Source organism: Micromys minutus, assembly GCF_963924665.1.
Source record: "Micromys minutus genome assembly, chromosome: 31".
In the NCBI taxonomy this organism is placed as follows: domain Eukaryota; kingdom Metazoa; phylum Chordata; class Mammalia; order Rodentia; family Muridae; genus Micromys; species Micromys minutus.
Window position 1 is genome coordinate 26,621,213 of NC_137966.1, and position 12,970 is coordinate 26,634,182.

Genomic DNA, 12,970 nt, shown 5'->3' on the forward strand with positions numbered 1-12,970 from the left:
AAGTTATAAGAACTCAACTAACTGCACCTGAGAGAAGGGTGAAACAGATCAGACTCTGCACACTAAGGTGTCCTATAGGATATTAGGATATGACTTCCTTATGCCCAGAGGCTCTAAAAGCACAAACTAAATACATTAACTGTACTGCACTTTTTTGGAAGGCCTCCCATTTTACCCTTTGCATCTTTCAGCACCAGAAGCAGCTATGCTGATAGAATGTGATCTACATCATGAAGAATCTTCAATCCCATGCACAGTAAAGATATGGCTAGAACCATTTAACAGAACCAAACCTCATCTCCCCCAAGATAAAGAATAAAAGATACAGACCTTGTTTAGACAGTCTTCACAGTAAAGTGAGCCCTTTAAACAAACCGGAGGTGCCACATTTAGGTGAAGAGAGTTGGTGCACAAGTGAGGTGTAAACTCTGAATAGGAAAGGCGCTCTTCCAAATGCCCAGGAGCCCCACTTGGGAAATCAGAACAGGGGAAATAGCCAGCAGAGGTACAGCCCTGGAGAGTCTGGAACTGATGCAGCTTGTGTACATTACTGTGACATGACTGGAAATGGAGCTTCCCACAACACGACAGGTGCTTGCAGGAAGGTAGGTTACTCTCTACACACATGCTGGGGAAGTCACTCGCAAGGCCCACCAAGTTGTTCCTAGTGGAGGCATTCTGCAATGAAGACACGGACTGGAAAGCAAAACCTGACCCTACTTGACACGTGACTGTCCCGGTGCTTGGTGAGTCTAAGAGTGAGCCTGTGTGAATCAAGCTCCCAGAACCTCCACTACTGCCAGTGCCACCACCAAAACGCATGGGTACAGTGGAGGGTTCATTAGGGCAATGAGCACGCATGGGCACAGTGGAGGGTTCATTAGGGCAATGAGCACGGCAGCTTACTTTGGGAATAGCTGAGAGCTGTACTGTAGGTTGCTGAAGAGAATGAATTTCAGGAAGTGGGACTGCTGGGAAAAAATTAGAGCCAACATGAAGGGGAGATGGCATATCCTTTAACTCCACAGCAGCTTTCTTGTTCTCCATGTACTCTTTCTGAGGAGAGAGATCAGAACACAAGTGAGTTTCGGGAGCCACTATGTTTTGCTCTTTCATACACTACAGAGTCAAAAATTGTAAATAATGTTCAACTCTCTTTACATCATTTAATCATAACTGAACAAATACATCATCATCCAGCTAAAACCAGGGACAATCCTAAGAGAGGTCTGCAGAAAGGCAACTAAAGAAACACACAATTAAAATTAACACTATGTTTGTCAGAATCTTAACAGTCAGGAGAGGAGTCTGTTTTACAAGCCAGATTAACTATCCACACCTCAGAGACAATACATAACTTCTCCTTGCTTTAAAGCACTGTCATATGCAAACCATGATTTCACAGAGAGCATTCAAGGAAGATGGTTTATAAACAAGTGGCTTCCTTTCATTTATTCCTGTAGGTGGTGAATAACAGGTTTTAGTAGGGCTTTCCTTAAAGGAGAAGACTGGTGTTCCAAACACTATAACAGACATCTGCCATTTGTCCAACATGCCCCAAATGTGCTGCTGACAGCACTGAGGAAACACTGGAGCTTTGATGTGGCCTTTACACTGTGGCTGCTGCAAAGACAGCACGACCAGAAATGTCCATTCTCAGTTCAAACACGGGACCACCGAAAAGGAAAAGAAAGAACTAGCATACTTAAATATTACAAGAAATTCAGAACAAAATGGTATTATAAATCTTTTCTAATTTGTAAGACTTAACTAAGACGGTGAACCTGGTGTAGTGGTCGGTCACACCTATCTGTAATCCTGGACTTTGGGAGGCCAAGGCAGAAGGATCATAAGCCAACCTGGACTACATAAAGAAAACTTATCTCCTAAGCCACTTAAAGTGTAGTTAAATACAATTTATTTTATACTTTTCATTGATTTTACTATGCAAGCTTCAGAATGTGGGACTTTAATAAGGAGCCAAATTCCCCACAGTTTCAAACACTTAAAATCTCTGCCACTCAGAGTGGAATGCTGAGTTGAGCAAGTGTGTTCTTATTGGGTGAGTGAGCATAGACTGGGTGGAGAGGCTGTCCAGACCACCTGCACTGTCTATTCGGCACGCCATGTCCTGCACATAGTTACCGTTTGGGAACTAGGAGGCAATGTCTGTTCAGGACGAGAAAAGCAACCAGAGAATTTCCAAAGCCACGGCTTAGCATCGTTATCTTGGTGAAACCATCCAAGTGTTCTGCTGCAAGGGTTCTCAGTTCCGTTCCCTTCCATCACAAAGCCAGACAATATGGTTCAACCTTCTTTCATCTCACTCTTCCACCCTGTTAAAAATGAGTCAATGTCTATGCTACTTCTTTGCACAAGTACCCGTTTTACAATGTTAAAGTATGAGACCACAGCTGTGCTCTTGGTGCAACAGCTCTCAGTCAGACCTCAAGGAAGAAAGCTCATGGATTTGGTAAACTAGGTCGATTTTAACTACATAAATTTGATTTAGAAAAAAAAGGAACCTATGGTCTGAGGCTGCTACACAAAAACGAGGACCTGAATTCAGATCCCCAGCACTTTTATAAAAGACAGGCACCCAACTGTAACTCCAGCACTGGGCAGGAAGAAACAGCCAGATCCGTAGAGCTTAATGACTGCCCTGCCCAGCAAAACTAATCAACTCCAGGTTCAGTGACAGACTCACTCAAAAAATAAAGGGGGAAGGAGCCAATGACATGGCTCACTGGTTAAAGGTAACTGCCTCCAAGCCTGAGATCATCATATTGGAGAGCTGACTCCCACAAGCTGTCCTCTAACCTCCATACTCATGGACGTGTGTACACACATACACACACACACACACACACACACACACACACTTATTTTAAACATTAAATAGAGAATGATGAGGAAGATATCCAAAAACCACCTGGGCCACCACACTCAGCCTATAATTTTTCTTAACTTTCAGATATTTCTTCCTACAAGTTCTGCTTAGAGAGCAAGGAAGTGACCAGCAGATAGCATCTAATCTTAGTAAAAGGACAACCACAGTATCAACCTTTTTCTTTGCTTAATGTGAGCACAAAAGGACAAATTAAATGACCTCTGAAAACTTTGAATTCTAGTCTACAAATAAAGCCAACCAACTGACTTTTTGGTTTGTTTACAATGATCGAGCAATGTTATCACCAAACATCCAGCAATTAATAAAGTCACAACCCACAGATGTACTTTAGCCCAGACACTCCTGAGTCTTAGTACACCAAAGGCAAAGCCAATGCACACTCTTTGAGCAGGAGGAAGCTAGTAATGATGAAAACTAACCCTATTGCTGCAACAAACCAACACTAACCAATTTCAGTGATTATCAGGGACTTCATCTGTGCATGTAGAAGAGAATTTCTTTCAGTAGTATCTCTAGTCTGAGATTTTTTACATCTTCAGGACAGGGTGAAAGGAGAATAATGTATTTCAAGTTTGGGTGGACCGATCACATAAAGTAAATTATGGTCTGCAAGCCAAGGTCAACCTGTTGCCTATATGAATGTATGTGTCTATCTAGTTTTTCTCGGACAGGATCTGATTCTATAATCTTGAAGTCTGGCCTCAATCTTGTAACAATCTTCCTGCTCTAGCGTCCCAAATGCTGAGATCACAGGTAGGAGGCATGGCACACCTATATTTAAGTGGCCTGTAAACAAAGAATATATTTTGAATTTAAATTATTTTTTAAAGATTTATTTATTTATTATAAATACACTGCAGCTGTCTTCAAAAGAGGGCATCAGAGCTCATTCTAGATGGTTGTGAGCCACCATGTAGTTGCTGGGATTTGAACTCAGGACCTCTGGAATAACAGTCAGTGCTCTTCACTACTGAGCCATCTCTCCAGCCCCCATCTTAAATTCTTGAGAAAGTATTTTTAAACATGAAGCTTAAACTTTCATTTCTATATAAAGCTTCATTAGGACATAGCTACATCCTTCATTTAAATAGTATCTTTGGCTGAGTTGAACTATAGTCAAGACTTGAGTCTTTGCCATATGATCCAGTTGTAAAACCCAATAAATTTCCTACTTAGGTAGTGTGCTGAAATTAAGTTTCTGTTTGTAGGCTGGGGAATGTACAGAGCTTAGTGGAAGGGTCTAGGTTCAAGCCCAGGCAGAGAGGCAGAGAAAAAGAGAAGGGGGGAAAGTTTGTTTCCTTGCCTGTACACATCATTATAAAAAGTGAATGAGGAAATGAATGCACTGTCCATTTTCACCCCTATATCCTACGCTCAGCCCAAAGCTATTCTGTGGTAACCACAAAGTAATCATTTATTGAATGAAGGAATTAGCAGAGAATTAGTCTGGTACAGTTGAAGAGAGACAAAGTTTACCCTTCACTGCTTGAATTACAATACTTGTTTTTAATCATTAAATCCAGGTTGTACCAGGTGATGGTGGCGCATGCATTCAAGTCCAGTACTGAAGAGTCAGAGGCAGGTGAATATGTTTAAATTGAGACCAGCCTGATTCACAGAGGTCCAGAACAGCCAAGGATACACTGAGAAACCTTGTCTCAAAAAAAAAAAAAAAAACAAAAATAAACCCCACAAATATTCAAGTTGTATATCACCCAACACACTCCACTCTTATAAGAATTTGTTATATTCAGTGTTCACAATTTCAGCATGCTTAGACCTTTTCAAAGCCAAATCCTAAAATGAACTACCATGTCTAACACTTCACTGAGAAACAGGAACTTTTAAATAAAGTTTCATAGCTAACTTGAAGTCAAAAGTCACCTACTCTTTCAACACCAAGGTGCCTTCAATATTGCTCAAAGAACTGGGAGTGATAGCACAGGAGGCAGAGGTAGGAGGATATCTGCAAGTTTAAGGGCAGCAGCTGTGGTCACATAATGAGACTTTGTCGATAAGACACAGGCAGGCAAGGCAAGGCGGGCATATATAGATAGATTACTCAATAGAAACAAATATAAGGAAAAACATTAGTAGCCTGCAGCCTAAAAATTTCCAAAATATTCCTAGGAATTCCATTTAAGGAACTGAATCAGTCAGAGGACACTCTAATGTGAGACTCTGCACTTCTGAAACTGTCTCTGAGCAGCTGTGACACTGGCTGAGAATGCAGCGTGCTACATTCTACTGCCTGCGTGTTGGTTCTGAAGGCCATGTAACTGTGCAGCTGTGCACAAGTCATCTTAACACAGACCCATCTCTTGTGGGTCTGATCATCATGGAGCTCCCTTACTTACAGAATTATCTGTGGTTTGGTGACAGTCCTATGTATTTGCTTGTTTTCTACTTTTTACCTAAAATGATTATTTGATGATTTATTTTTCTCCATTAAGTAAAAATACCATGACAGCATTGACTGTATGTGAATACACGGTATCCCACCCTAGCAACTCCCCGTGTCTCACAAATACCGATAAAGGACCCTGGAGAAATGTATAACTCACTGAAGGTGAAGGAAGACAATTTCCATGTATGCAAAACAAAGATCCTGGAAGTTGAAGATACTAGGGTAACTAGAAAGCACCACGTTCAAGCTAATTAAGTGGACGAAACTGAAACTGCATCCAAAGTGGCTGCTAAGAGACCGTCCACTCGGGAGAGCTGCAAAAACACAAAACCCAAAAACGCTAAGGGACTCACTCATCTCCACCACTGTCCTTTTTCTCAACTTTCCAACTTTGCACATCCTGCGAAGGTTGCTACTGACATCTGGAGGGCCCGGGAGCGAGCAGGGAGACGGGCGCCAGCTGGGAGCTAAACGCCCTGGAAGAGACCTGGCGAGCATTGGAGACGGACTTTTTCCGCGCGGCCCCTTCGGCGGGTCCCAGTCCCGGTCGTCCAACCCCAGAAGCATCAGTCTTGGGGGAAAAAGCGCTGTTCCCGGACCAGCTACGTTGCCGGTCAGAACACCGGTGCGCCCAAGTGGAGTCCAGACACTGACAGAGGACTCACCTCGGCCACCAGCTCCTTATTCGCTCACATTCCGACACCGCCGCCTTCCCCCCCACCCCCCAGGCCCTTTATTTTGATTCCCGACTCCGCAGCTCCCGCCGCCACCGCCAAGCGCACCTTCCACTTCCGCTTCCGCGCGGCCCGGCCCCTGTCGCAAAACCGACACGCTTCTCCACTACTAGCTCTGCTTCTCTTTCCGATCCTCCCCGCTTCACCTCTTTCTCCTTAACACATCCTTCCTCTGCTCCTCCCCCCATGGCCACACCCTTTCTCCGCCCATTCCCACCCCGTCCCCACTCCGCCCAGCCACTTTCTTCGCTAGCCCCGCCCGCTCCCCAGCTCCTCCCATTCCCCTTTCTTAGCTCCACCCCTCCCTGCGTTTCGCCCAGTCTTTTCTTCCGCCCCGCCCTCGCCTCCGCGTCTTCTCTGCGCAGGGCACGCTGGGAAGTGGGGGGGGCGGGGCCTCGCGGCCCTGCAGCCTCGTCAGGCTCAGTCCCCTCCCGATAAACCTCAAAATAGGGTCTTACCTGAGGGGGCGGCGTCGTTTTTTTAAGTGTGAACCCCAGCTTAGGTGTTCTCACCACTGATTTGATGAAGCCAGGTCGAAAGGAGCTTTCAGGTGGAGAACTAGGGGGCTTTTGTGATGGAGGCAAAGAAAGGCCTGTCAGATGGGATTTGCTAGGGTCCAGCTCTAAAAGATCTTGGGAGCGAGGACTACGGAGGCAAGATTAATGTGAAACAAAGTGGTGTGGCTTTTTAACGCTCTGCCTCGTCACGTAATAACCCTTATTTTTACAAATTAAATCGTGCACTTTGCACAGCATCTTTTAGCGCAACCTAGTGGCCAGTGGGGAAAAAACAGTAAGACCTGCCAAATGGGCTTTTGGAAATGTCCTTTCTGCCTCCAGTAGTTTCACTGCTGATAAAGTACATGCAAAGGCTACTGCTGAATATTGAAACCAATAAAATAGGTACATGATATCCTACCTAATTTTTTTCTTTTTAGAGACAGTATCTCACTTGTGTAGCCCTGGATTGGCCTGGAACTTGCCTCGTAGACTGCTGTCCTTGAACCCAGATCCCCTGAGTGCTAGGATTAAAGTTGTTCGTGTCGCCTGAAAAATTTGTTTAAATAAAACCGGTGCTTTGTAACAAATACTTTTCAGATGACAGATTGGCCACAAAAAGAATGCTAAAGTTATAAAAACTTTGAAATCAAGAATACTTCATTTTAAACAGATGAACTCTGCTCTGTATCTCCGCCCCCCCCCCCGCTGTGGAGAGCATTTTTGGCACCTCTGAACAGTTGATGGTGGAGTGATATTAATATTGTCCCAGGACATCTTGGAGCCAGCCAAGGCAAAAATCTGGCTTTTGTGCTACACCCTGTAAGGGCTAATATCAAGCACATTGATCTGTAGCTCTAGGTAGGGCTCTCAAGAATGAGGCTCTCAAGAATGAGGCTATAAGGATCTGTAGTTGGCAGGGCCTTTTAGAATGTGGCATAGGGAAGTTTCATATTTGATGCTCCAGGCAGTATCCTTAGGAATGCAGCTCAGGTAGAAGTTGAGGCCAGCGGTGAAGAAACCTTTTGTAAAAAAGTACAAGGTAAAGAACGGTAGAGGTAATGGTAAAATGTGTGTTGTGTATGTGTCTTCGATATGCTAAAAAATTTAGAGGAGGGAAAATAATTCTCATAGATGTGTTTAAGTCTTTGTAATAGTTTAATTGGAGAAGAGAGAGAAAATGGGTCTCAGAAAAGCAGTCCTCTTCCTTGTCTGGGATGGTTTGGTGAAAGAGGAGGAAAAGGAACGTAAACTGTCCCAGAGCTCTTCAAGTGGGAGCTGAAAGTCCGGAGACGTTCTGACTCTGGTTCCCACTGGAGAAATGTCTAGTTCTGGTTCTGGGTCCCTTCGACACATGTAGTTCTTTCTCTTGTGTGTCTTTGTCTCTTGGCACGCCAAGCTGTCTGTTCGTCCACGTGTGCCAATTTGTGTCCGTGTATTCTTTGTTTGAGTGTTACTCGTGTTTCATGTTCTAAAGAAAACGTTATGTGTTGGTTGTTCGTCCCTTGATTTACTTTTAACTCGTGTCTAAAAGGGTAAAGTTAAAGATAAAAATAGAAAGCAGGCATTTGGGGCCCTACACCTAACATTAGTTTAGCTCAGCTGGAGACCTGCTGGAAGCTGAGTTTTAGCTGCTCCTAGATAATGAGGTGCCGGCAGCTTCTCCTCTTAGAACTGTTCCATTGTTTCTCCCAGAAAAATCTCTGAGCGTTTTTACTGAAATTACAGCTAGAAAAAGTGAAAATTTTATCTAGGTTAAGTATATAAGATGTGTGGTTGCTTCATGTTTGCTTTTGACTGGTTTTAAAAGGTATAAATGTGCTCTGCATGTCTTGGTGGTAAATTATTTGCTTATAAGTAATTGGGTTTGAAAAAAATTGCAATATTGGTAACAAAATTTGTTTAAAACTAGTAACTTGGTTAAACAACACATGGCATAAATCAACCCAGGGAAACAGGTTTCTGAAATACCTCTAAATTTGGTTATATTTTATGTAATAAGATAGGATTTAAGGCAGTATCTCCTGAAGTATTGGCAGATGCACTATAGTGTGTTTGTGCGGGAAAACTGGCAGTCAAAAGCTAATGCGCTCTGATGCATGATTTCGGAGAGACTAGATTGTTTGGAGGCTAAGTTTTGCTTTACGAACCTTTTCAAGAGTTTGTTGATAGGCTGATTAAAATGTCTGAGAGAGTATTTGGAGCTGCTGATGTTGGAATGCTTTTGGTGAAACAACTGGCTTACGAGAATGCAAACATGGCTTGTCAGGCCACCATAAGACTTTATAGAAAGACTAGATCTAGTAATGAAAAGAAACCGGGACTTTGTCCTCGATGCCAGAGAGGGATGCATTGGGCTAGTGAATGCAGGTGTAAGAGAGATAGTTTTGGGGATCCTCTCCCCCAGGGAAACAAGAGAGGGAGCCAGCCCCAGGCCCCAGAACAATATTATGGAGCAATGCTGTTCGTTCCCCAGAAAAACAGTCCTTTCGGGACCTCTTCAGAGCCACCCCAGGCAGTGCAGGATTGGACCTTGGTCTCCACCTGCACAGTACTAACTCCCAAAATGGGAATGCAGGCTCTTTCTACTGGGACATATGGTCCGTTTTTGTCAGGAACTGTTAAGATTGTTGCTTGACAGAAGCAGCGCTGCTATGGCGGGATTAAAGATTGCCCCAGAAGATACAGATTATACTGAGGAAATTTCAGTCATCCAACCCAGGCAGTGAATTGCCCAATTGATCCTTGTGCTGTTGGTTATGACTAAAAATCAGGTTAAAATCCGAGCTTGATGAGCAAAAGGATTTGGTTCTTCAGGTGCTTACTGGGTGCAATGTATAAAAGCTGAAAGACCCAAGTTAGCCTTAAAAATAAATAGGAAAATCTTGGCCTAAAACGGTTAGCGTTACCCAGTTACTAGGGATAAAGCAAAGTCAGAGCCCTGAGCAAAGCCGTGATCTCTTACATTGAGAAGGCAAGGAAGATCACCAGGGATATTTGCAGCCTTATATTTCTAATTTGCCTGTTACTGGGAGCCCTTCTATATAGTCCAAATAACAAAGTTAACCACGGGTTGAAAAAACAAAATCAGGGCTAAATTAGATCCCGTTGCAGTTACCCCTAAAAAAGGGGAAAAAAAAAACAGATGTAAAATGTTTTTAATAAATTCCATTGACAAGCCTGCACACTATGCAGGTAAAATTACTTAGAATTAATCAGTGGTCTCTTCAGAAAAAGTTTTGGCCACTCTATAGCTAGTGCAGGAGCAATTGCAAGCTGGTCACATTGAGCCTTCTAATTCCCCCTAGAATCCGGGTATATTTGTAATTAAGTAAAAATCAAACAGGTAAAAATTGCTGCAGCTTTGTGAAGGGTCGAGGCTGTGGAATTTACAGCCTGGCTTACCGCTTCAGTTGCCCTTCCAGAAAAAATTATCATAGATTTTTCAAAGACTGTTTCCATACATTCCTATGCATATCCATGATGGTAAAGGGTTTGCATTTGGCGTGTTCCCTTTTGGTTTTGAAAGCCTTTGAGGCAATGGGTGTCACTGGAAAGCTTTGCCTCAGGGAATGGCTGATGTCCTTGTATTGTGAGAGATTTACCACTGCTTCCATGCAGGAAGTTGGGATTTAAAATCCTCAATGTTTACTATTGTAGATGCTTTGTTAGCTGGAGTTTTTGTTCTTATAATGAGCTTTATAATTTTAGAGAGTGGTCAATGCTCCAAAAATGGAACCAAAGAATTGGGTTTTCAATCATCCTAGCCAGACTGTGGCATAGAGAGTTCATGAGGATAATTTACGTAATATGACTTTTCAAAAGTCGTCAGATGTTAACTGACTAAAAACCTCTCCTTAAGTTCACCACCAGAGATCTCAAACCTTAGTCTGTTGTTCTCCAGAGATGCAAAATCCTAGTTTCCTCTGCAGTTAACTGAGAGATGAAAAGTTTTGAGAGAATATAGAGGAAGCAATTAACAGCTGATATTATATAGATTATGATTTAATTGTTGGTTGTCTGTATTTTTGCCTTATACCCACATCAGTCCTTTTGGCAATAGAAACCATTCATTACTTTAACTAAAGTTTTAGCATCCTATTATGAAGCCTTTGCCATGTTAAAACAGAATTGCATGATAAAATAGTGAAGGTATATATATATATATATATATATATATATATATATATATATATATATTTTTTTTTTTTTTTTTTTTAAAGGTAATGTTTTAACCTGATGGAATATTTATTCCTTATTCCAAAAATTAAATTGGTTATTACAGAATACTGATATTTGGCCTATTGCATGTGCAAACTTTTCAGGCAAAATTGACAATTGATAATCATTATCCAAAAGACAAGTTGTTAATTATTTTCCCTAAATTTTTTTCCTGTAAATTTACGTGTGCAGCCCATAGACAATGCAATTGCTATATTTATAGATGGTTCATCTATGAGAAAGTAATATATACAATTGGATCACATGTTCATTCTCTTGAGTTTCCCCTGCTACAGCAGAGATTATTAGATTATGTACTGTAGCCACTGTTTTTAAATGTTAAAGAATTAGTTAAACTTTAAATTTATATAGTGATAGCTGATATATAGCTTATGGTTTATGATTGGTTAAAATTGTTCCTTTTTTAGATATTGCTAATTCTTGAGTTTTACAATTGTTTATACAAATACAGCTTAATTTGAGAGAACTTACTGTTCCATACAAATTTGTATACCAGGCAGACTATAGTCTCATTTTTTTCCCATCAAAATAGTAATGGCCTGAAACAGCAATCTGATATTTTCTTTCAGTCCTTGCTCCGGCTCCGGCAGGACCTGTTGGGTGTCCGAACTGGCCTCAGACACCTTGCCACCTTCACTTTTACTTGATCTAATTATGAGTTGGGCTTTTTGTTTTTCCAGACAGGGTTTCTCTGTGTGATAGCCCTGGCTTCCCTGGAACTCTCTGTAGACCAAACAAACCTCGAGCTCAAAGATCTGCCTGCCATTGCCTCCCAAGTTCAAGAAGTCAAGGCGTGTTCCACCATGCCTGGCTTAAATAGGAGTTTTCAGGATTCCATAGGAGGAAAGATAATTTCTGAAATCTGCAGCTCTTTGCTGCTTTCTGCTGCAAATTAGGGGAAAATATATTCTAAATGTAGGTACATTTTAGAATGTCCTAGTTGGTTATTACTTTAAAATAGTTTATACTTAAAAGTCTGTCAGGAAACAAATGAACTTTGCTAACTAATTAGGAAGCAGAAATGGCATGAACATTTTTCTTCCTGAGACTCCCTGTATGCAGTGTTACCATTTCGAGACTTGCTTTACGTGGAATGAATTTGGATACCTGAATTCCTGTGTTAGGAGGGTGAGTTCAGACACGTAGTTGAAGAATCCTTTGTGTTTCTATCCTTGTGTTTTCTAATTCTCCAGAAGGCACACAGTGACTGCCTGCTCAGTTGTGTTATTGCTAAGAACACCTTGTGTCTGTGTAGAGGGTGAATTTTCCAAAGAAGAATTAAAACAAATGAAAAAGATTCCAGTAGCTGTTTGCTTTGTTTTTCAGAGTACATAACTCACTGTAGGTATCTATTTTACCTCTATTCTGGTTATTTTTTTAATCCTGACAATACTAACTAAAAACATAAGGGAAAAAGTAATTGTGACATTTATTTGAAAGATTTTAGCTTCAAAGCATGAAAGAAGAAGCAATATTTTCCTTTGACTTTGCTTGGCATTTGTTCTACTCGGGGTATATTAGGGTCAACAGGTAACATAGTAAATAAAGCCAGCCATTTATATACTAAATGAAAAGCTAAAGAGAGAATATTTTTTAAAGGTCTCAATTTGCTTTCTTTACAAACTAGGCCAAGAGTTGGAGAGATGCCACAGTGTGTAAGAGCACTTCCAGAGGAGGCAGTGGGAGTGACAGTGTGATAGCATTCTCCTCCCAGTGTCCAAATGGCTTAGAGTAGTCGAGCCCAGTGCAGAGGGATCTGACACCCTTTTCTGGCTTGCTTGGCACCACACACACATAGTACACAGGCATTCATACTGGTGAAATGTCATAAATAAGTTAAGGAAAAATGTAGACCAAGAAGAGGATGGATGGAGAAATGGCCTGAAGGTCTTAGACTAACGAACCTGGTATTATTGAGATAGAAGACAAGGACCAACAAGGAGACTGTCCTCTGAGCGCCCAACTCCACCCCTGCAGGCTTCAAATTCAGGAGCTGGATCGGAAGATCATATGCTTGAGGGAAGCCTAAGGCACACATCTACAACAAAGCCTGAGAAGATATAATTTCTGAAAGTTAAGTTACATTTTTCTCCCTCCTCCTCTTCTTCCTCTTCCTTCTTCCAAGACAAGACTTCTCCACATAGTCTTGCTGTCCACCAGGCTGGCTTCTCGCTCACAG

The 12,970-nt window shown here is 41.9% G+C and overlaps 1 protein-coding gene across 4 annotated transcripts in view; it reads right to left on the reverse strand.

Moving 5' to 3' along the window:
- The window catches only part of MARF1 (meiosis regulator and mRNA stability factor 1), a 41,524-nt gene extending 35,422 nt beyond the window's left edge, over positions 1-6,102 (reverse strand). For 2 of the 4 annotated variants that reach the window (XM_080942027.1, XM_080942025.1), the window contains exons 1-3: positions 5,984-6,019; positions 2,146-2,336; positions 331-1,056 (exon numbers count right to left, since the gene is read on the reverse strand). In XM_080942027.1, coding sequence (XP_080798153.1) covers positions 331-1,056; positions 2,146-2,286 — 867 coding nt within the window. In that variant the 5' untranslated portion in view covers positions 2,287-2,336; positions 5,984-6,019. Of the gene's footprint in view, positions 1-330; positions 1,057-2,145; positions 2,337-5,671; positions 5,761-5,983 lie in introns of those variants that run through there. The other 2 variants (XM_080942026.1, XM_080942028.1) reach the window with 2 other exon arrangements.
- Between the last annotated feature and the right edge of the window lie 6,868 nt (positions 6,103-12,970).